Source organism: Drosophila busckii, chromosome 2L (genome assembly GCF_011750605.1).
Source record: "Drosophila busckii strain San Diego stock center, stock number 13000-0081.31 chromosome 2L, ASM1175060v1, whole genome shotgun sequence".
In the NCBI taxonomy this organism is placed as follows: Eukaryota; Metazoa; Arthropoda; class Insecta; order Diptera; family Drosophilidae; genus Drosophila; species Drosophila busckii.
The window spans coordinates 3,431,248-3,454,095 of record NC_046604.1 but is presented as its reverse complement, the minus strand read 5'-3'; the positions used below and the strand labels follow the sequence as shown (position 1 = coordinate 3,454,095).

Genomic DNA, 22,848 nt, shown 5'->3' with positions numbered 1-22,848 from the left:
GTAAACGTGTTTTCATTTTTTTTCTACACAATATGCAAATTAAAAGAGCGAGTTTGAAATTGAGACTGTAGACTGATTGAAGTAACTATGAGATACGCGCTTTTGCTCAAAAACTCAATCAACTCAAGTTGTTACGCTCTCTTGCGCTCTCTTGGCCAGTTTGGAGACGTCAACAGCAACTGCTGACGACGTTTGGCGCTTGAAAATATCGACAGTTTGATTTGAGCCGCGCTAAAAACGAAACGTATCCAACAGATACGCGACAACGCGGCTGACAACGATAATAATAATAAAAATAATAATAACAACAACAAGCCAGCGGTTTGCAAAAAATATCTAAGCAAATTTATTAGGCAAAACGACAAAACGTGCAACGAATAAAAAGTTTTCAAAACAAGTGCTGCGAACATATAGAGAAAGCATATAGAATATAGAAATATTTAATTACGTGGCTGCGATACGAACTTTAAAATTTAAAAACGAAGCCGCAGAGCAGCATCCAAAGAAGAATTTTCAAACGACCTTGACAGAGTCACAAAACACAAAAGATTGCGACTAGTCAACAATAACCGCAACGAATCAAAGTTGATAAATAGTGCAAAATAACCGTAAAAAGTATTATACTTGTATACAGTGTGTATTATTAATTGTTTACCAAGCTTATTAAACGCCCCCACACACAACGAATTTCTATAGAAACAAACACATACACAGACGTATGTAAGTGATTTTTATATTTGTGGGCGTACACAGTGCCATAAAATAAAATATATATATGCATATGTATATGTATAGTAATTTAAATAAGAAATTAAAAGTACTTGAAGGAATTTAGCATTGGCATGTTTTTGTCTCAGAGACAAGGCTACAATGTTTGCACCACGAAATTCATCGCCAGTTGCCATCTATGGCAAAGAGGATGTAGCTGCCTATGAGGTAAGATCCGAATCCCAGACAGAGAGACAGACAGACAGACAGCGAGACATGCCTTATATAGCAAACAAAGTACTTTTACGCAAGTGTAGCTACATTTATATAGAAACTTTTCTTTTTTGCTACGTCTGTCTGCTGGCCTCACTCTAACTCAACTCTGTACATTGCCACTTGGTGGGCATGAAAATCATGTGGCCAAAAGTTTTGTCTCCACATTGGTAATGAGTTTCTGTGGTTGCTTCTCTATTCCAGCGCTGAGTCGAGCTCTGGCTTACTCATATATGAATATTGTTTGGCATTTGAGTTGAATTGTTGGCTACCGCAAAGTAATTATAGCCAATTAGCTATGAGCTGCTCTTGGCGGCTGCTTCTAAGGCAAAGCGGAATGCTGAGACAATGTCAAGGCAGCTTCGATAATAATACTCTAACTATTTCTAGTTCTCTTCAGCAATTTCACTCACGTTCTCCTCCACTCCAGCTACATTATATGCTTTTTATATATTTAAAGCTCTCTTGACCAGCGCTGAAAGCAAATTACAAATGCACAAAACGTGGCGAGACTAACGAGACAAGACAAACAATTTGTTTATGCGCAGAGCTGTAAGACATTTGTGCTAAGGTTTTTAAAAAGTGAAAGATTGTTTTCATATTTAAATTCTTCACAGCTAAAACGAGCTGCCATTTTAATATATTCGACTTTAATATATATTCTACAGTTAAACGCTTTCACACATATCGCTGCGCATTAAGTAATTTTCTGCTTGTTTGTCACTTTATAACATTTATTTGATAAAAAATTAATTAAGTTAGTAGAAAATGTTTGAGATATTTGTTTGAAAAATTATTATGCATGTGAAAAGAAAAACATTTTATTCAATTTATTGCATTTATATAAACAACATGGAAAAGTTTTATAATGAATTTAAATGTAAAAATAATGATTATAATATGCATAATACATTTGTATACAGAAAATAAACATTTTTAAGATACAAAATAATCTATAATTATTTATTATTAATTACATATAAATGATTTTTATCATTTGTTGAAATTTAAAATTTGATATAGCTGCAAGTCAAGGATAAAGCTGCATTAAATCCGATTGGCATGCAATTAGCTAAAGGCTAAAGCTGATTCCATTTCTCACACTCTCAACCAACTTTAATTTAGTTTGAAGAAGAAAAACTTCTAAGCTACTTTTGCTATTGAGCTTGCCAAACAATCAAAGTTTAATTAGTTTTAGTTAGAGAATTGGCAATTGCTGAATCGCCACAAGAGAGGGAGAGAGAGAGAGAGAGAATAGTTTACAATCTTGTATGCAAATGATTGTTTACCCATTGATTTAATATAATATAACACTCCAAGCTGTTTGGCTTTATAAATTTATGTAAATCTCACTCGATGTCTTCTCGGAATATGTTTCCTGATTAGTTATTCACATATATGGCTGCTTGTTATTGTTGCTGGTCATTTGGGGCTTGTGGCTAATTAACGCCGCTTATGGCCAAGTCAATGCTGGCTTAAAAATAAATAACGAGCTACAATCTGGGCGCCGTCTTGGCTGCTGGACTGTAACATATGCAATTTCGTGATATGTAATTACTTTGAACATGTTTTATTATTATAAATATTAATAAATAAATAACACAAGAGCAAAAAGCGCAATTAGAGGCATGAAAATGAACAACACGCGCCAAAGCAAAAACATATATATATATTATATATATATGTAGATATAGATGCTGCGCATAGTTTTTACAACTTCCGCAAAGTTTTTTCTGTTTGTTCTCAACTCAACATTTGCATGCATCAAACTGTTGCCTGTGGCAAACTCGTTAGCGTTGAAATGCTGCTCGCTTTAAATTGATGACTGACTTGACACCTGCCGTGCAAATATTCGAGCAACGCAGCTTTGTGTTTTTAAAGCGTGGGCAGCTCAAAAATGTGCCGCCAGCCCACAGTTTGTTCTAGTTGCCTTCATTGTTGCAGTTGCAGATCGGCCAAGCGTGCATTGAACTTGGCTCAGCGTATTTTTTGGCAAACAGTTGTGTCTAATGCTCGTTGTTTCAAACTCGATTACGCATACGCCATGTGCGCTGCTGTGTTATACATCGAGCAAACTGCCAATTAAACTATAATTTATAACATTTAAGCTGCTCATCTGTCAAACAACTCGCCTTAAATAAATTTCGCCAAATTTGTAAGACAAAAAGCAAAAGCAAAACAAAATAGAAAATTCAAATATTTTGACGCGCGTTGACTTCCGCTCGACAAGAGCGAACAGATAAATTGATTTTTAAACAAGAGCTGAAAGGCAGAAGCAGCTACTGCAGCTACATAGCGCATACGCCGCGTGTAACGCTTACAATTTCACGGCTCGCATTACGAATGCAAATTTAGCTAGACTTTAACATTGTATAGAATTCTGTACGCTTTGCTATTGTAAACCGGTTCGTCGAACGACCTTTTGCATTGAGAAATATTTCGAGACTGCTGCGTTGGTGGTGTTGGCACATTAAATACAACTCGGACTTCTAAAGTGTGTAGTAAACAAAAAGCAAATAGCTTCAAGATGATCTCAGCAACGAAATGCGACGCAAAATAGCAACAGCAGAGACTTTATTCTCTTAAGCATCTCAGCTCTTTGCATAGTTCATGGGTGAGTCGCCCACATGGGGGAGCGACCAGTTGGTCGCTCGTCGACGACGACAAGTGCATGAGCTGCCAATTACGTTTACGACTGTCATATAGCACTTGATTCGCACTTCCTCTGCTTAGAGTACAGTCAAGCTTGACTATAAAATCTCTCTTAATAAATGCGCTCTTTAATTTATTATTCATTTGCTCGCTCGTATTGAAGATTTATTGTTAATTGCAATGCAACTTCACTTCAATTAATTTTTTCTATCAACAGTTTTGCTTTTTCCACTTTAATAAAGATGTTTCCACTGTCTGCAACTTGTTTCTTGATTAGCCAAGTACACGCCCCTTTGGTAATTGCCGCTTAGAATTATTATTGTTGTTGCTCTGGGCAAGATCAAGGTGAAGCTCAAGCTCAAGTGAGGCGGAACCAGCTGCCAGACAAATAAATATGGCTAACAAGTAGAACAAAATGTAGACAAAGGTAGTAGCAACAATTTGTTGCTTTGGCTGAAGTCATGTAGGCAGCAAACTTTTTTTTTTTTGAATTTGTTGTAGCCCAAGATTTTAGTTAATTACACTTTCATTTGGCGCTTTTGCAAATTCGTTAACTCCACTTACATTTGGCCTTATTGGCTAAGGTTGTTAACACCTGTGGGGCTTACATTATGTAATCTGCATCTTGAAATGGGCGCGCCCAGCCAAATGTGCGAATTGTGTGCGCTTTAAATTTACACAGCACATTCAAATCTGAACACGAGAGCAAAGTGTTTATTATTTTTTTTTTTGGTTTTTTTTTGTTTCTGTCATGCTGACCTTGCCAAAAGCAAACACGTTAAGTCCACACATTACATCACTGATTGCTAAAATTTTGATGTTTATTTTTTCGTCTTCTTGTTATTTGCAGATAAAACTCAAACGAGTCTTGGGCCTCACTGTGTGCAGCAATGCGGCGCTGGATGTCTCCCCAGTCAGCGGCCTATTGGCCTATCCAGCTGGGTAAGTGTCTGTCTGTCTGTCTGTCTAGCAAATGCAAACAGGATAATGCGCTCCAGTTTACACGCCCATATATATCAAACTGTGATTGGATTTACAGCTCATGCGTTTTGCACATGTCACTGAGCATTCAATTCAAAGCCTTAAGCTCAAATGTTTGTCGCATGTTGCTTGGCAATTATTTAAGTTCTAGCTGTTTAACTTTATTTCGGGCCAACAAATGTGCTTAATTAAATGCTCAAATTACACTTATTATGCACATTAGCCAAAAATTTCAGTTGCAAAGTGCACACAGCAAAAAACTAAAATGAGGGCGAGACAACATCAACATCAACAACAACAACAACGTGTAATAAACAAGTAAACAAACTACAAGAGCATCAGCTGAAGAACACTTCAGAGTGAGAAATAAAACAGTCAAGAGTCGTTAGATAAATAGTAACAAATTGTTTGCTTATGCTTGTTCGACTTGGCAAATGCTCTGCATTTGAAATTTCCTGAAATATGCATTACGTATACGTATATTGTAGCTTAAAATTATTATGCATACGTATAGTATGCCAAGTAGCCAATTAGTGGGCAAATTTAAATAACAAAAATAAAATGTAATTAAATTATAATTGCAGCCAATTTTCTGCTTACGTTTTTTGCTACTTAAATTCAATTAAATTATTTGAAGCTTCGCAACTAGACGATTAAATTTTTATATTTCTTTAACATAAATGTTATAGGCTGATTAAAAAAATAATTACATGCTATATAAAGATATATTAAATATAATATAAAGCAGTATAAAATATTTGTAGCTTGTCTAGCAAATTAACTTAAATTTCAATAAATTATTCAAGTCTTTGTTTATGTGAAGGACACTGTCGTCCTCTAGGGCGTTAGTAGAGTAAAGCGGCAGGATGTTTATTTTATAATCAAGATAAGGGCTAATGAGTGCAGCTATGCATGCTACACAGCTATTTATGTATATGTGTGTGTGTGTGTATCCTGTTATCCTTGTGCATGCTTAAACACTTTTATATGCTGCCCTTTTGACATTGAGCTGTGCTCTCTGGTCATGGCCACAACAAGCCATGCGTTGACTGATGGCCGCAACTAATTATTTCTCTCTCTTTTTATCTCCTTCTCTCTCTCTCAGCTGCACAGTGGTGTTGTTCAATGCGCGGCGTCATACACAGGCCTATTTGGTGAACACATCCCGCAAAGCATTTACTTCGGTTGCCTTTTCGCGCTGCGGCCGCTACGTGGCCACCGGCGAGTGCGGCATCAATCCCGCCATTAAAGTCTGGGAACTGGAGACGCCCAACGGCAATTTGGAGCACTGCAGCGGCGGCAATGTAGTCGCCGAGTTTGTGGATCACAAAAATGCCGTCACCTGTGTGGTTAGTCATTAATAAAACATAAAATATTTACTTACTAAACTATTTATTCAATTTGTAGGCCTTCTCGCCCACGGGCAAGTACCTGGTGTCCGTTGGCTCACAGCACGATATGATTGTGAATGTGTTCGACTGGCGCGCCAATCTGAAGATGGCCAGCAACAAGATTAGCTCCAGAGTGGCCGCCGTCTGCTTTGCCGAGGACGGCAGCTATTTTGTCACCGTGGGCAATCGACACGTCAAGTACTGGTACCTGGAGGGTGGACGCAAGGTGAGTTGGCTGCATCTGCATTAGGGTGGCACGATTTGAAAGATACAAAATGGTATAACAAAATTGTAATCTAAGATAAATTCTGAGATTATTTTAGAGAATTTATATATTTATATAGCTAACTTCAATTAAAAACAAATTTGTTTTGATGTTTTTTAAGGTTTTTATTGCTATAACAGTTTAAAAATCATTAGATTTTCAAATAATTTATTGAGCTCGTTGTAATGCTAAATTGCTATAAAGTTGCATCAATACATTTTCAAATTTTATACATTTTGCTTAAAAGGCACCCCAGGGTTTATTTTAGTACCATGGTTTCGCATGGAAATATTTTGCTTTACCATTTTGTAATTTTCTGCACCCATCAAATCGAGTCACTCTACTCAGCATATTAAATGTTTGCTAATGACTTTGCTTGCTTTTTGCAGTACAAGGATCCCATACCGCTGATGGGACGCAGTGCCATTCTGGGGGATCTGCGTGACAATGACTTTTGTGCGGTGGCCTGTGGCAAGGGCATCTGCTCGGAGAGCACGTACGCCATCACACGTCAGGGGCATCTGGTGGAGTTTAGCTCGCGCCGGCTGCTGGACAAGTGGGTGCAGTGCCGCACGAACAATGCCAACTGTATTTGCGTGAACGAGCGCTTCATACTGGTGGGCTGTGCCGAGTCCATTATACGCATCTTCAATGCGGCCACGCTGGAGTATGTGACGACGCTGCCGCGCACGCATTACCTGGGCGTGGATGTGGCCCAGGGCATACAGATCAATCACATAATGTCTGTGCCGCAGCAGGCCAAGTTCCCGGACTGCATTGCCATGGTGTTCGACGAGCAGCGCTCGAAGGTGAGCTGCGTCTACAACGATCACTCGCTGTACATTTGGGATGTGCGCGATTTGTCGCGCGTGGGCAAGTCCCACTCGTTTCTGTATCACTCCACGTGCATTTGGGGCGTGGAGACTGTGCCATATAATCTGGAGCGCGAGCCCTCGCAGACGCTGCCAGAGGATTGCTTTGTCACCTGCTCCTCGGACGACACCATACGCGTCTGGGGACTGGACGGTTGTGCCAACAATGATATCTACCGCAAGAATATCTACTCCAAGGAGCTGCTCAAGATCATCTACAGCGACAACGAGCTGCTGTTCATCAAGGACCAGGGCTCGCTCTTCGACAAGACGGGCGGCAACTCCAGCTACGATGGTCGCAACGGCGTGCGCTGCATCAAGATCAGTCCCGAGCTGCAGCATTTGGCCAGCGGCGATCGCTGCGGCAACATTCGCGTCTACAATCTGCAAACCCTCAAGCTCATCACCGCCATCGAGGCGCACGACACCGAGGTGCTCTGCCTGGAGTACTCCAACGACAAGATCGAGCGCAAGCTGCTGGCCAGCGCCAGTCGGGATCGCCTCATTCACGTCTTCGATGTAGCGCAGAACTATTTGCTGCTCCAGACGCTGGACGATCATAGCGCGGCCATTACCTCCATCAAGTTTGTGGGCGCTGGCCTCAATTTCCAAATGATCAGCTGTGGCGTGGACAAGTCCATCATGTTCCGCAGCTTTCAGGTGAGCTCCAGACACATTTCCGCTTATACTTCTATACTCATGTGTGTTCCTTTTGCTTGCAGGGCAACATTTTCATGCGCGGCGCCAACACCTCGGGCAAGACGACGCTCTATGACATGGAGGTGGACTCGAATTCGAAGCACATACTGACCGCCTGCCAGGATCGCAATGTGCGCGTCTATGGCACACAGAACGCCAAGCAGACCAAGACCTTCAAGGGCTCGCACTCGGACGAGGGCAGCGTCATCAAGCTGAGCCTCGATCCCAGCGGCATCTATGTGGCCACCTCCTGCACGGACAAGACGCTCGCTGTCTACGATTATTACTCCAGCGAGTGCATGGCGCGCATGTATGGACACAGCGAGCTGGTCACCGGGCTCAAGTTCACCAACGACTGTCGCCATCTCATCTCGGCCAGCGGCGATGGCTGCATCTTCATTTGGCAGGTGCCCCACGACATGATTGTGACCATGCAGGCGCGCATGTCGCAGCAGCGTCTGCGCTCCGGACACCCGCCGCTGCAGCGCCCTCTAGCGCCCATTTCGCCACCAGGCGTAGAGTCACCCACCAGCGATGTGGAGCATCAGCAGCAGGCGCCCAAGTTTGTTGTGGCCAGCGAGGAGCAGGCGCTGCCCAATCGCAATGCCTACAGGCTGTCCGATGTGGGTCAGCTGCCGCAATGGGCCATGCGCAAGGCGGCGGCGGAAGCGGACAGCGGTGCCTTGTCCATACCCACGCCCGCCAGCGCCGGCGGCAACGGCTCAACTGCAGCAATGCACGCCGCCAGCTCCATGGGCAATCTTAGCTCCTCGCCAAGTCAGCAGCTGGGCGTGGCAGCGCCACGTGCGCGTGGCCGCTGGGCTCAACGCAGCAGTCAGCTGGACGCCGACGATCTGCGCTCCAACTCTGAGAGTCCGCTAGGCACAGTCTCCTCCGTGGGCGGACACAGCGCCGGCACTGTGCAAACCTCCGACTACAATAGCGCCTCCTCCAAGGACATTATGTACAATCAAACATATCTGAGCGAAGACTCCTCCATCGACTCGGGCATGGAGACGCGGCGCGAGCTCAAGTTCATTGGCAGCAACAACAACGGCACCATGCCCAGCGTTCCCTCAGCAGTGGCCACCAGCAATGGTGGCCTGGCGCCCAACTCGGCCCAGCAGCGTCTGCTGCCGGACAAGCGTAAGCCCGGACTGCGCTTCGACACGCACACGCACGATCACGACGGCGATGTGGAGGACATTAGCGATGGCGAGCGCACCAGCTCCGACCACGGCATGTTCTACAACAATCTGGCGCCCAGCACGCCCACGTAAGAGAACACAAAGAATAAGAGAAGTTTTTGAAAACAGTTAGGAATGAATATCTGTAAAATAAGTTATAGCATCAAATCAATTTGTAGGAGCTTTGTTTACTTAATAATGTTGTAGAAGACTTAGGATACAATGAATAGCAATATCTCTACTTTGAAATTATAGATAGATGAATAATTAAATTATATATAGAAATTATATTGAAAAAGATCTCAATAATGTTAAAATTGCTGAAAATATTAGAGTAAAGAAAGATCAGAATAGGTTCTGAACATTAAGGAAGAAAAAAATGTAAAATAGATAAATTGGTTTCAACTTCAAGAGTCAGCAAACTCTCAATAGGGAACTGATCGAATCGACAATACATATAAACATATAACTAACAATCAAAGTATAGCAAGAAAATTTTCTAGCCACACCTTTATTAATTTTGGAGCTTCATAATTTTATCGAAGTCTTAGGGACAGCAATTTCTCAAAGTTACTTTAGATTAATTACTAAATAATCAAATTATAGCAAGAACTTTTATTTATTTTTAAACTCCAAGCACTCTCAGTACTAACAGTTTGTATTTTGTTTGAACAGAGACTTTAAGGTGACCGCCATGAATGAGGACGAGCTGCGCAAGTCGGTGCGCCGGCAAAAGTTTGAGAAATCCGGACTGCAGCTGAGCACAGCGGGCGGCAATGGCAGCTCCCACACGGCCAGCACGGGCACTGGGACTGGCACATCGGATACCGAGGATGAGGGCTCCACGCCCAGTGCCGAGAATGCGGAACGTTCGCTGGCCTCCACATTGGGTGGCAGCAACGAGAATTTGCCGCAAAGCAGCGGCAACAGCTTCTTGCAGGCTGCACTGCCCGAGGGGCCGGGACTGCTGCTGGAGCGTGGCACAAGCAGTAAGCATCCGTTATGATAGTTATTTCGTCTCAAACTGACATTTCTCATTTGGTTAACGCCGCAGGTCGTCGCAGCATCAGTGCCAAGCATAATACGGAGAATGGCAAGGGCATTGCGGTGGCGCCACCAACGATTACCAAGTCATATACCAGCACCAAGAAGGAGGAGTTGCTGCAGGTCATCAACAAGGTCAAGCAGCAGCTGGAGAATGTGAGTAACAAGCTTCAGTTTGGGCAACAGTTTTATTTATTTTGCGTTTATTATTTTTATTTTTCTTTACCTTCTACCTTTTGTGTTTTTATGTGTGTTTTGCATCAAACTTTTTGGTGTCTGTATTCCAACATTCACAACACAAACCGACACCATCCCCCTCCATTCCCCTTGCCGTATTTAGGGCACGCGTAAAAATGGTGTCAAAAAATTAAATGCCATAGCCGAGGTGAGCGCAATTGAAATGCCTACAAATTATTGTTGTTGATGCTTCCGTCTCTACTCCATGCTCATCTAATTTCAATTGCGAAAACAATACTTAAAGCTTGCAATAATACGCCATACATACACTAAAAACAAGACGCTAACTAATTAACTAATTTGCCTAGCATTGGCGCATTAAATTCAAAACTAAATAAAATTAAAAAAAAGCGATTGCATCGGCCGGGAATCGAACCCGGGCCGCCCGCGTGGCAGGCGAGCATTCTACCACTGAACGATGCTTGTTGGGTTAGGTTTGCCAAACTTGCGTCTGCTTACACTCACACCCAAAAACGTGCTCACTAATGTCTAAAAATAGCAACACTCATTGTCAGAGTGAACGCGTGGTGAGAGAGCAAAATAATTGCGCGCTCTCTAACTGTTAAGCACTGACTCACAACAACAACAACAACTAAAGCTGCTGAAAGAGCTGCAGCTCATAGACTTGCATTCTGACTAATTGCTGACTGCTATGACATTTGCATGCAACTAATTGCTGATTGCTTTTATTTTACAGGTGGGTCATCGACCGCTGCGTGGCAGTCATAGCATATCGGATCTAAGTCTGGCAGCAAATCTGGATGGTGCACGCCAAGCTGGCGGTCCGGGACGCTATACAAAGCCAGGTGAGCTAACTAACAATATTTAAAGCTAAGGCCAGTTGAGTGTAGATTTCGTTAAAAACCTTTGCCTTGTTTCTCTTCTCTCTGCGTATTAATGCTCGCCCTGGTAACAATATTTGGTAACAATATAATTACACTTTACCCCAACTTGTAAACATTTTATGCGCGCTCTAACCTAACCAGTTGCCTCCCATATAACTCCACAGTATATTAGCGCTCCCACAACAACAGCAACAATCCCAAAGCAGCAACCACAACAACAACAACAGCAGCAGCAACAGGTTTATAACAACGCTACGCAATATTTTAACTGCGCCGCGCCCAAGTCCAAGTTGCAACAAAACTTTCAAACTATGCGTCAAGTGCAGCAGCATTATCCGCCGTATCCGCATCACGTGGGCGTGCATCAAATTCATCCGCCGCCAGGAGTGCCCTTTGCACATGCCAATGCCAGCTGCGCCGCAGGATCCAGAACGTATGGCTCACAGACTGCGCCACGCTTGGGCGCCAAGCGCAATCCGGCGGGCAACAATCGCCGCACGCCCAGCATATTGAAGCACTACAAATCCTGTCCAGTCTCGCCCGTGCATGAGGAGGTCGAGTGGTCAGCCGAGGCGGAGCGTGGCGTGGTGGCCGTGGAGCCCAAGCGGCATTCCGTCTATGCGGATGATGCACGCACCATACTGGACATGATACATGCGGATACGGAGAAGATGATTGATGAGATAACACGCAAGTATGGCGATCTGGATGAGCTGCCTGCGGCCAGTGCGCTGCCCGCCTCCTGCTCCATGCCCGCCAATCTGCGTGGCTTGGGCAGCACGGGTGAGTCCACGCCGACGGCAACGCCGCCACGTGGCCGCACCCAGTACTATGTCTATCGGGAGTTCTATCAGTGCGAGCGCAAGGTCTCCTTGTCGGATATACTGCAGCCGGAGCAGTTTGCTGCCAGCCAGCAGCGTCTGGAGGAGGCGCGCTTCCTAGAGACCCAGCGCCACTCCAGCGCCAGCTTCTTCTTGAGCAGCGCCGGCCAGTTGCCGCACGAGCTCAGCCAGGAGTCGCTGCTCTCAGACGGCGGCAGCTACTGCAACAGCCTGGAGAGCGTCCTCTCCGACGAAAGCGACTGCAAGAGCGCTCCACTGGAGCAGCCAATCCACACGCTGCGGCATGCGGGCATACGCAACTTTATCATACACGGACCCGTGTCCAAGTCCTACGGCAACAGTCCCAATGCCTATGGCGGCTTCGACTATTACATGCGCCAGGCGGCGGCCTCCAGCGCCAACTACGACAGCTTCGATGTCACCGGCTACAATCTGGAGCCGCTCAAGCCCAGCGCGCTGCCCAGCTCCAAAACATATCCGCGCCTAGCAGCAGCAGCAGCGCCGCCGCCGGCTGCAGCGACGCACGCCTCGGATCACATTCCCACGCTGCGCAGCAAGAACAAGCAGTACAACTCCGGCGTAAACAAAAGTCTCAGCAGCGACTTTGCCCAGCAGCGTCAGCAGCGCAACTCGAATCCGCTGGCGCAGGGTCAGCAGCGCGAATTGTTTGTGCGCAAGCCGCTGCAGCCCAAGCCGCCTGTGCCTGCCAAGCCGCACAATCTGGTGTCCACCCTGAGCTGCAGCGTCGAGAAGCAGCAGCAGCGCCAGAAGCAATCCCGCACCGCCAGCGTCGTGCAGCAGTTCGAGCATAATCTGCTGAAGTTCGAGCACGAGAAGCAGCGCGCGCAGCAGCAGCGCCCTCTGGCGGCCATGCGCAACTCGGTAAGTAGCGGCGCCTTGGCCACCACCCAGAGCTGCTTGAAGAAAGTCTCGCGCTTCGACACGAGCGAGAGCAGCCGACGCGCCACCAGCGTGCGCCAGAAGACGCGCCCCAAGATCAGCGTGCGCTTCAACACAGTCTCGCAGATCAAGTATACGCCCAGTGCTAAGCGGCAGCGCGACATCAACAGCAATGCGCAGGCGCAGGCGCAGGAGGAGGTGGAGCAGCAACAGCAGCTGGAGCTGGGCGAGCAGCTGCTGGTGGGCAGTCTGCCCAGCGACTATGGCGGCGAGCGCAGCTTTGAAATGTATTTCCAAGAGAACGGCAATGCGCCCGAGAATCTCGAGCACATGCAGAGCTACACCAAGCCGGGCATGCAGTCCGTGGTGGATGAGATACAACAGGCGCGCGTGAAGCATCAGAAGAACCTCGACAATGTGGAGCGCTCGGGCAACTCGACGAGTCATCAATGCCAGAGCATTGCCAAGAAGATCGACATCATTGAGAAGCTCATCGACATGGAGGAGCGCAAAATGGAGCAAATACGTTTGGCCACCGAGACGCGTCTGCGTCCCTTTGCCTGCAACTCCAAGCAAAAGGGCTATGTGAAGAGTCTGACCATGAACTTTGACATGCTCGCCAAGGCGCAGCACCAAGAGGAGCAGCAACAGCAGCAGCTGGAGCAGCAGCTGAACGCCAATGAGGCGGAACTCTGCGCCTATGCGCGTCACATACGTCGCAATTGCAGTTTGCCCGATGTGCTTGAGAGCGCCGACTTTGCCTTTGGCCAGGAGGTGGAGCTGGCCAAGGAGGTCATAGCGGATGATGATAAGCAGCAGCAGCAGCAGCAAATGGCTGCCAGCAAGAGCGCGCCAAACGCTGCAGCGGAGTCCAGTCAAGGTTTGAGGATAAGCACGCCTCGCTGTTGTGATCCACACATCCAAAAACACACACAAATGCACACATTTATTTATTCATTAGTTTATAAATTAAGCTCAATGCTTACATTATTTAATTGAAGCGAAAGTAAGCAAAGCAATTTCTTAAGCTTAAATATTATTTATATATTTTGTATTGAAATTATAGAGAGAACTTTACTTTTAGTTTTAATTAAAACTACAATTTGTTATATTGATTGCTTGAGTTGAAAAAGCAAAAATTATTCCCTTGTCCATTAAATTTATTTAAAATAAGAATTATAAGCTTTAGGTACATAAATGTTTTGCCATTAAATTGAGCTACAATTAATTAATTCATTTTTGTAACTTTAGTTTAGTTTAATTCGAGTGTTTTCCCTTTTTCTTTCTTGTTGTTGTCGGCGCACCGTGTACTTGATTTTTTGTACTCTCTTATCCAAGCATGCTCAATGCCCTCTGACTTATAACCGCCTATGCCTTACTTACAGGTAATCCCAAAACGCTCAATCCCATGCCCATTGAGGAGTCCTCCATACGACGCGCCTGCTCGCTGAGCGACCTACACATGGGCAACTTTGGCAAGCGTAAGCGCCTACACTGCCTGTCGCCTCCTAAATGCTCCAACTAATCTCTCTCTCTTCTTCTCTTTTGCCACTGCAGCCAGCAAAACAAACGGCACACCACAGAAGCCCATGGCGCAGCATCGCAATGGCAACGTCTCCCGCTCCGCCAGCAAGCGCAACAGTCTGCAGGGAAAGTCCGGGTTGGGCGCCTCCAGCAATTCAATGAATGTGCTCAATCAGGGCGTAAGTTAAAACATTTCACTTAATTGTATGTCTATTAAATTTATTTGTTGTTGCTTGCAGAGCGATTCGGAGCCGGAGGACAGCAATCGCATGCGCAGCATGAGCAATGGACAGAGTCGTACTAATGGACCCATCGGTACGTTCAAAGGCACGACAAAAGCTTAAGAATAAGTCGAGCTGGCAGATTATTTGGATTACAATTAGAAATGTTTTAGCTAAATATTTATGTCTACTTTAAAGGCTTAGAAAACTGTTGCAATTGCTTTAAATTTAAATAGTTAAAATTAATCAAGAAAGTTAATTTAATGTTCATGCACATTCATGTTGAGACTTTATTTCATTTAATTGTAAAATTTATAAGTTAACAAAACAACTACATAAGCTAATAGAGTTAAGCTTAAGTAGTTATAGCGAATTTGCAACTTAGAGATAAACTATGGAGGCTTTCAATTGATTGTAACACTTATAGATTAAAAAGATTAGTTTAGCTCAAACTATGAGCCAGTATATTATTTAAATTTAGATGGAGAACATTTTATTAATGTTATAATAAATAATAAAATTTATTTTTATTTCTTGCAGCTGCCAATCGTCAGTACAACAACAAGCTCAACAATGTCAACAGCAATCGTCGCAAGGCGCCCAACTTTGGCACTGGTAAGTACTTGAGCTACAGTAAACTAACTACAGTGAACTAAACTGATCAATTTGCACTTAATGTAGGCACCGCGCTGCAAGACGATTCCAGCTCTGAGGAGACACCAAACAATGCAGTGAACAACAAGCCTGTGGTGCCACCCAGACCACGTAATCTGGGCTTCGATCACAAGGTCAAACTGATGGGCAACAGTCCCAGTAGTGGCACAGGCCCAAGCAGCGAGGCTGGCGCTGCAGAGGATTACGAAACAACGGATCGTGAGTGTGCCATACAGCTATGGCTAATTATAAATACTAATTGCATTTTTGTTTACAGCTGAGGCACAGGTGCATAATGTAATCAACAAGCTTTATACAACAACACAGACAGCAATGCAACTGCATGCGAATCTGAAGAACTCGCTGCTGCTGAAGGAGCTGGAGAACGCTGTGATTATGTCGCGCAACATGCTGGGCAGCATTACCCATCGGTAGCTAATTGTTTTATACTTATTTGTAAACATTTTAATTAATTCGCTTGTTGCTTTGCAGACAAAACGAGAAAACACTCGGCGCCAATGGCAGCGTTGGGGCTGGCGGACTTCAGCAGCAGGAGCAGCTGTCGGCAGCGACGACAGCGAATCTTGATAATGGCGGCTATATGACGATGGTCAACAATTGTGCCGATCTATTGAGCAATTTACGCACCAAGCACAAACCCGATGACTGTGAGAATAACTCCTAGACTTACTTTAGGCTAACGACAAATGGCAACTAAATTTTTTGGGGGACAAAGCAAACTAACTAATATTTATTAAACAAATGGCGCCTGGTAAACCACTGAGAAAGCAGCACAGACACATACACACACACACACACAACACAAAAAGAAAACATCAACTAATTTGTAATTAATTAATGCATTAACATTTCTAGTTTACGTTTATATAGACTAATTATTATTATTAGCTCCTAAGTTTGTAAGTACGTACTGTATGTGTTTTTTTTTGGCCTTCACATTTGTTTATTGTAAACTTCAAGTGTGTTACGTTTTGATAAGCAATTTTGTATGTGTTAAGTGTTATTTGAGTTTAAGAATGTGTGATGACGAGCCAAGTAGAGCTCATTGTGGTCTTCCACAATGTTAGCCAGTTGTAAAGTGCGCTTTCTTCCATTTTCTGCTTTATATTTTTTGTTTTTTTATACATATATATTTATGTATTGTGAACAAGAATTTGCATCAAAGTTACATATTCCAAAATTCCAATTGTATTGTATACAAGTATATTTATTCAAGCTCTTATATATGATTCGTGTTAACCAAGTGCTTAAGAAGTGTTTAGCATATGAAACGACTTTTTCCAGACTATATGGCAATATGAAATTTCCAATGACAACGTTCTGTAATTTAGTAGTTAAATATTCGATTGTATTTACAAGCTATACCTAAAATTTATTACACTTAAAAAATTTGTTTAAAAACTAACATGTATTAGTCTTAATATTTACAATAATTTACAACTAAATGAAATGTATTAAATTTAACTTAAAGCAGAACAAACCCGAGCAGCAAGCAAAACACGATTTAACTCTAATTCTAATTACGCTATTCACACACACGCAAACTAAACTAAACTAAAAAGCAACTAACTTGAAAACAAAGAAAAACAAAATATTAATACAAAAGAAAATGCATAATTTTCATACAAAATATATATACACATATATTTAATAGCTTTGTTTATTTTTTCGTTTTATTATTTAACCAACTACGATTTAAATTCGAAACTCGAGCAACTTACTGTCAAGTTGCTTAGAGAGCACCACCCACTAGCTAATCAGATGACCTGGTCCTATGTCATGCATACGACTTACGGTATATACACAAACACATACACATATACATATATATATATATATATTGTATTTTTAATATGATGGGAAGCGGCCAACACCAAAAATAATATTCAATTACTTACATTCATTATGAGTACTAAAACCTAAAGCAAACTGTAAATGATGCGAGAATATGAGAAATAATAAACAGATCTAACGTTCGTCAATGATTTTAATGGTAAACAATAAACAATTATATTTTGTGTGATGAAAGACATAAAAGTTAGAGGCTCTCTTGTATGTCTTCGATGGATTTACCTTTGGTTTCGGGCACAAAGATTAGAACAAATACAGCGCCAATAAATGAGAATGCAGCAAACGTAAAGATAAGTCCGCCCATGCCCAAGTACGCGCTCAAATATGTAAAGCTCTATATGGGGAGGATTATATATATATAAGAATTGCTACTAAATCGAATGCATCTTCAACTTACAAAAGCAATTATGCTGGCCAATATGAATAGTATAGACATTTCCAGTCTAACAAGAGTAACTCGCAGCTTGGGCGGCATAATCTCGGCTAGAATCACATATGTCACAGATGTGGCACCGCAGGCGCAGGTGAACGCCATCAAGGAGAAGCCAGCGACGGGCAGCCAGTTGAAGGCGTGAGTGTCATAGCCCATGGCAGTCAGCTGATAATAGCTGGCCATCATAATTTCGCCCACACAGATGCCGCAGATGGAGCAGAGCAACATGGTCTTGCGTCCAGCGCGTTCTACAAACAGCGCAGCCACATAGCAGCCAATCAAATATATAGAGCTCACAATGATGGCCGAGATCATAGCGGGCAAATGGGAGCCAGCTTTATTGAAGATTATGGCTGCGAAACTCATCATGACAATGCAGCCAGACAGCTCAAGCGTGAGCACTAGTCCTAGGCCAATGAAGAATGCCTTGCGCGTCTTAGACTTGGCTAAAAGAAAAGTGTTAAAGTTGCAGTGACTGTAAATAAGTTAAGCTTGCTTACCTGGCGCCTTAGCTGCAGCATAGACAATCTCCACCTTCTGCAGTGGCTCGCATAGTTGGGTCAGCTCCTTGTCCGTAGCGCAGTTACCGCGATAAAAGCAAAGCGATCGCTCTGCTGCTGCCTTGTCGGCTTTAACCAGATATTGTGCTGTCTCTGGATTACGTTGAAAGCAGCAGACAAAAAGCACAGGCAGTCCACACATAAACCAAGCAACGTGCACATAGTCGAAGAAATAATTAAGCACATAGATGATCAGCACGCCCAAACCGCAGCTTAAGCCGAGAAAGGTGCCCAGAGTGCTGCGTAGACGATTCTCAGCTATTTCTGTAACGTACACGGGTATGACGGAGAAGACGGTGCCGCCAGAGCAGCCGGCAAGAAAACGTGATACACACAGTTGAACTGGATAGCGTGCTGTGGCAATCAGTAGCCAAGACAGCTGTTGAACGGTTGGCTTTGAGATACTTTCATATAATGCTAATATAATTCTAATGCTTACCAGCATGGGCAGGGCTAAGAATTGCAGGCAGCGCTTGCGTCCCAGCTTGTCAGCTAGCCAGGTCAAGCAGATGCTGCCGCAAAATGCGCCTGGCGCCAATGCCGCAGATATCCAGCCCAGCTCGGATTTGCTCAGTGGTCCAGTTAGCAAGCGACTGTTTTTACTCTGCAGCTGTAGATAGCTGGCTGAGAGCCAAGCTATGGCGGCGCCATATATGAACGTTAACATATTTGCTGCAGATTAAACAAAAGTTAATATTATTCGACTTGGGATAGGCACGAACTTAGAACACAAACCACTTAGCGCAGCATAATATTGATTAAATGTATGTTTCTTAAACATTTTCTATGTTAAATATATTTCAACGTCTGCTGCCCGGCTAGACATAAGATCATATGCTAAACCAAACTATTTGGCACACGCATTTTATAGTAGCTCCTAACAGAATAAATACTCTATAGATTGAGAGTTTTAGCGAATGGTATTGAATATAGCAGTAACATTTTTTAAACACAAATTATGATTTTAATTTCAGTTAGGGGCTGTTCATATATTACGTAATCACGGCGACTTTTGACCCCCTCCCCCCCTGGTAATCAAAAAAAATCATTCAATGAACAACCTCCCCCTTCCCGCAATTATTACGTAATCACAAGAAAAAAAAATAAGCAAATTTGTTCTTTTAACCTATATTTTCAAACAGAGATTCCACGGAGATCCATTCGGTACTTATTGGCGGAGTAATCGGCGCGAAACTAAATTTTTAAACAAATACTTTTAACAAAAATATTTGTATAAAATGATTACGTAATCATTGTCCAAGACTCCCACAATCAAACAATATGGACAGCCCCTTAGTTATGCTATATACTTTATGGCAAAATAATTAAATTAAAATTAATAATATTTATATACAATACTTAGACAGAGTATTACAGCTTTAGCATTACTACGTTATATAACAATAATATTCAGCAATTGAAACTAGTTGATAAATATCAAGTTTAGAGTTTTGAGACGCAAAATTACAATTTTTTGGTGTTCTCTCTACTTCTCTTGTAAACATAAATTGAGCAGCAGAACAAGATCAAGGCAGCGTTAGCTTACAGTAAACACTCGCTATATTGAGTACGCAGCTAATTAATGCAAATAATTCCAGTTTACAATTGTGAAACCTATAGAAGTTCAAGACAGTTGCTTGAACCCGCTTGCTTGGACATTCTTTGAAATCATGCTGACCATTTACAATTATTGATGAGGCGTGTCGCAGCTGCCGCCCACTTCGAGCACAATTGAGCAACGCAGCAGGCGTTGAAAGCTACACCCACCCAGCAGGTAAGCTCGCTTTAAACTTTACAGCTAGCCTTGCCACATGTGGCAGCTTCATTGTTGGCAGTTGTTCAGTTTGTCGTTGGACATTGATACGCACCCATCCCTAGAGTCCAATTCAATTGTGTCAATATTGATCTAAGCTGTGACTAACTTGGGGGGTGAATGGATGATATAATTGCAACTGTTATGGGTTATTAGAGCATTGGTCGCTGTTTAATTTAATAAGACTCTGGCCAAATGTGCGTTCATAAATAGTAAAAAGATACACCCCACACACACACACATACACACACACACTTGAACAATGTGTATACTTTGTGTTGCTATCTCTGTCATTTGGTATTCGTGTCCTGCTCTGACATGCAAGCTTATGAATTATTAATAGCAGCGCCCAATCATAAAGCGAGGCAAACATTTATGCACGAAATATTCTCAATAAGCAGTCAGCGCCAGACACGCCTCTACCCGTGGCACACTTATTTGGGGGTGGCACGTACTCTGACCAACGCCACGCCCCCCACTCCCCCCCTAGCACAGTAAATGCAGTTACTACATTGAATGGCATGCCGCATCAAAATATAAATGCGATATATATTCACGAGTTAAACTGCCCCTGCTCTCTTGCGCCCTCTGCCGCAGCTAGACACACACATCGCAGTCCGTGTAGGTGTAAAAGAACGTGGATCCACAGGCGTTGCTGCCGTAGGCACGCACGTGATTATAGCGCCGTGCCAGATGCCCGCCGTAGATGGTAAGCAGCAGCATCAGACTGAGGCAAGCAGTGAGCAGACCTGGACACATTCGATGAGCAGCTCTTCCTCTGCTGCTTCTTTGGCGTCTGTTGCACGGCGCAGAGCAAACGCTTCTTGTGCCCGCACTCACAGCAACGCACCTGATTGAGTAAATTGATCATAGCCACGCGTCGCATCTCCCGGAATTTGCAGAGCGTCTGACTTAGCTCGTCCAGCAAACGCTGTACCTCGCCCATGTTTGGGCTTTTTATTTTATGAATAATAAAATAAATATTAAATATATACACAGACTGCAGAGAAACGTTTGCTTAAGCTTGAATGAATGACTAAATGTGAAGCATTTGAACAAGCAACTAGCTTCGTATTTTATTTTAAATTTCAAATAGCCAACTAGTTAGAATTTATTATTTTACTCTCTTTTAAAAGTTAACCGCACTCAAATGAAATTCAAACTTTGTCAGCTGGCTTAGGTGAGTGGCAGCAGCTTAAGCGGCAATGAAGCGTGGTGAGTTCAGAGACTGTATGGTGAATTCAAACTCAGCTGTGCAAGCCACCATTCTGCGAATTTGAATATACATAAACCTTGGCTGCTGAGCTGAGAATATATTAAAATTAAAAGAAATACATTTTTGCAAAATCTAATTGTATTTAGAATTCTTTTTACTGTCCACATATATTTTTGGATCAGCATTTGATTACAACTTGAACTTTTATAAAATATACATTTAATTTTAAGCTCTACTTTGATATAATTTTATACAATACACTTTTCGAGTATAGTTAGTGCGAAAAATTATATGCCAAGTACACTAACTGAACCAAAATGAAATTAATAAAAGTCTGGAATTATTTAAAACAACTATTTACTACCCTTTCAGTTTGCTAGGCCCAGCATCATTAGAATATAGTAAAATATATTGATAATGTCCACATAGATGGAAATGGCAGCAAAAACATAATCGCTCTCGTCATATGCATTTTTATGTTTGCCCGTCATCAATTGTATGTCGAATACGAGATAAAGTGACGCTAACGTAAGTCCAAAACTCGCAATAATCCAGCCAAAAATTTTATCATGCAAGCCAAAAATAGCATAAAATATTCCCATGATCATAAGTGCAACACCGGCTCCAAATAAATACGTGCCCCAGCGCGTAAAGTCGTAGGGCACAAAGAGTGCGAATGCCCCAAGAAAAATGACAACGCCGCAAGTGGCACCCATGGCTATAAAAACCTGCAGCATAAAGTTAATTAGTGGCAGTTGAATCGATGGCCACAAAACTTACCCATTTTGTTTTGTACCAGGAGGTGATAAAGCTTAGCAGTAGCATTTCACATACCGTAAATATAATTAATATTATATAATTCCATGGAACTGTGCGCGCATATTGAGAGCAGCAGCAAAATATAAACATGAGCATCATAGTGACGCAACTGCAGCAAATTGCCATTATCCATTGTCCTCGCACCCAATCCCCAGCAGGCTTGTAAAACAAGAAAAAGCTTACGCAGGCAACCGTGAACAGCAGTTGAATCTAGCTCCATAACATACTTATGGTAAATTAAAATGCTATAGAGTCTGCAACTTACGCTGAGGATCATGCAAACTTTCGAAATAAACCGTTGCCTTGTGCCCCGATCATCCCAGTCGGTGGTGTAGACAATGTCCAACTCCTTCTTATGCCCCCAGGCATGCATCTCGTCGCTTGTGCCACCTCGCATATTTAATATGTGTGTGTGTGTCTGTGTGTGTGTATTCTAGTAGAATTATATTATAGTTTATTTTCAATTAAATAAAGTGTACTCTGTTTTTGCTATGCATAGTTGTTGGGTTGTTGGCCCTGCCACAGTTGCTTGCGTTCCCAAGACAAGACAATGTTACAATGTCGCGCATAGTACTGTGAGCATAAAGCCTGATGCCAGGACAACGCATTCAAATGCATTCAACTCAATGTAACGCGGCTCAATTAGTGTGGTTCAGCGGCTTCCAATGCAGCTTGCCAGCTCGCCATTGTCGCTCATCATCATCGTCACCACCAACCAACATGATGTCGTGTCATCCCCTCAATGATTGTGGCTTATGCCAACTTCTTACACGCTTATTCACACCTGAGCACAAAACGCCCAGTTGTTGCCACGCCCAGGCGCAGACCCAGGCAGACAGA

General features: G+C 43.2%; 4 protein-coding genes and 1 non-coding gene across 9 annotated transcripts in view; 1 reads left to right on the top strand and 4 right to left on the bottom strand.

The window, feature by feature from the left end:
* The window catches only part of LOC108607846 (mitogen-activated protein kinase-binding protein 1), a 34,140-nt gene extending 17,413 nt beyond the window's left edge, over positions 1–16,727 (top strand). For 2 of the 5 annotated variants that reach the window (XM_033295002.1, XM_033295001.1), the window contains exons 2-16: positions 4,484–4,575; positions 5,720–5,963; positions 6,022–6,231; positions 6,660–7,802; positions 7,865–9,117; positions 9,704–10,017; positions 10,083–10,228; positions 11,007–11,115; positions 14,282–14,377; positions 14,454–14,599; positions 14,660–14,735; positions 15,182–15,256; positions 15,323–15,514; positions 15,573–15,726; positions 15,788–16,718. In XM_033295002.1, coding sequence (XP_033150893.1) covers positions 4,484–4,575; positions 5,720–5,963; positions 6,022–6,231; positions 6,660–7,802; positions 7,865–9,117; positions 9,704–10,017; positions 10,083–10,228; positions 11,007–11,115; positions 14,282–14,377; positions 14,454–14,599; positions 14,660–14,735; positions 15,182–15,256; positions 15,323–15,514; positions 15,573–15,726; positions 15,788–15,980 — 4,443 coding nt within the window. In that variant the 3' untranslated portion in view covers positions 15,981–16,718. Of the gene's footprint in view, positions 1–833; positions 937–4,483; positions 4,576–5,719; positions 5,964–6,021; positions 6,232–6,659; positions 7,803–7,864; positions 9,118–9,703; positions 10,018–10,082; positions 10,229–10,412; positions 10,458–11,006; positions 11,116–11,295; positions 13,798–14,281; positions 14,378–14,453; positions 14,600–14,659; positions 14,736–15,181; positions 15,257–15,322; positions 15,515–15,572; positions 15,727–15,787 lie in introns of those variants that run through there. The other 3 variants (XM_033295004.1, XM_033295000.1, XM_033295003.1) reach the window with 3 other exon arrangements.
* On the bottom strand, positions 10,665–10,731 carry Trnag-gcc. Its single transcript has one exon. It is a non-coding gene; the product is annotated as a tRNA-Gly (tRNA).
* A 218-nt stretch (positions 16,728–16,945) lies between the features above and the next one.
* LOC108608237 (facilitated trehalose transporter Tret1-like) lies at positions 16,946–18,827 on the bottom strand. The gene is made up of 4 exons (XM_017999564.2): positions 18,600–18,827; positions 18,101–18,539; positions 17,565–18,046; positions 16,946–17,501 (listed from the first exon to the last, which is right to left on the bottom strand). The coding sequence occupies exons 1-4, from the start codon at positions 18,825–18,827 to the stop codon at positions 17,355–17,357; spliced, it is 1,296 nt and encodes a 431-aa protein (XP_017855053.2). The 3' UTR covers positions 16,946–17,354.
* Positions 18,828–20,490: 1,663 nt separating this feature from the next.
* Positions 20,491–21,002, bottom strand: LOC108606985. The gene is given in 2 exon segments (XM_017997562.2): positions 20,491–20,786; positions 20,788–21,002. Coding segments are annotated over 2 exon segments (348 nt in total). The 5' UTR covers positions 20,920–21,002; the 3' UTR covers positions 20,491–20,570.
* Positions 21,003–21,428: 426 nt separating this feature from the next.
* LOC108606970 (protein lifeguard 3) lies at positions 21,429–22,448 on the bottom strand. The gene is made up of 3 exons (XM_017997537.2): positions 22,274–22,448; positions 21,970–22,218; positions 21,429–21,917 (listed from the first exon to the last, which is right to left on the bottom strand). Exons 1-3 carry the CDS (start codon positions 22,403–22,405, stop codon positions 21,558–21,560), a joined length of 741 nt encoding a protein of 246 aa, XP_017853026.2. The 5' UTR covers positions 22,406–22,448; the 3' UTR covers positions 21,429–21,557.
* Positions 22,449–22,848: the final 400 nt, after the last annotated feature.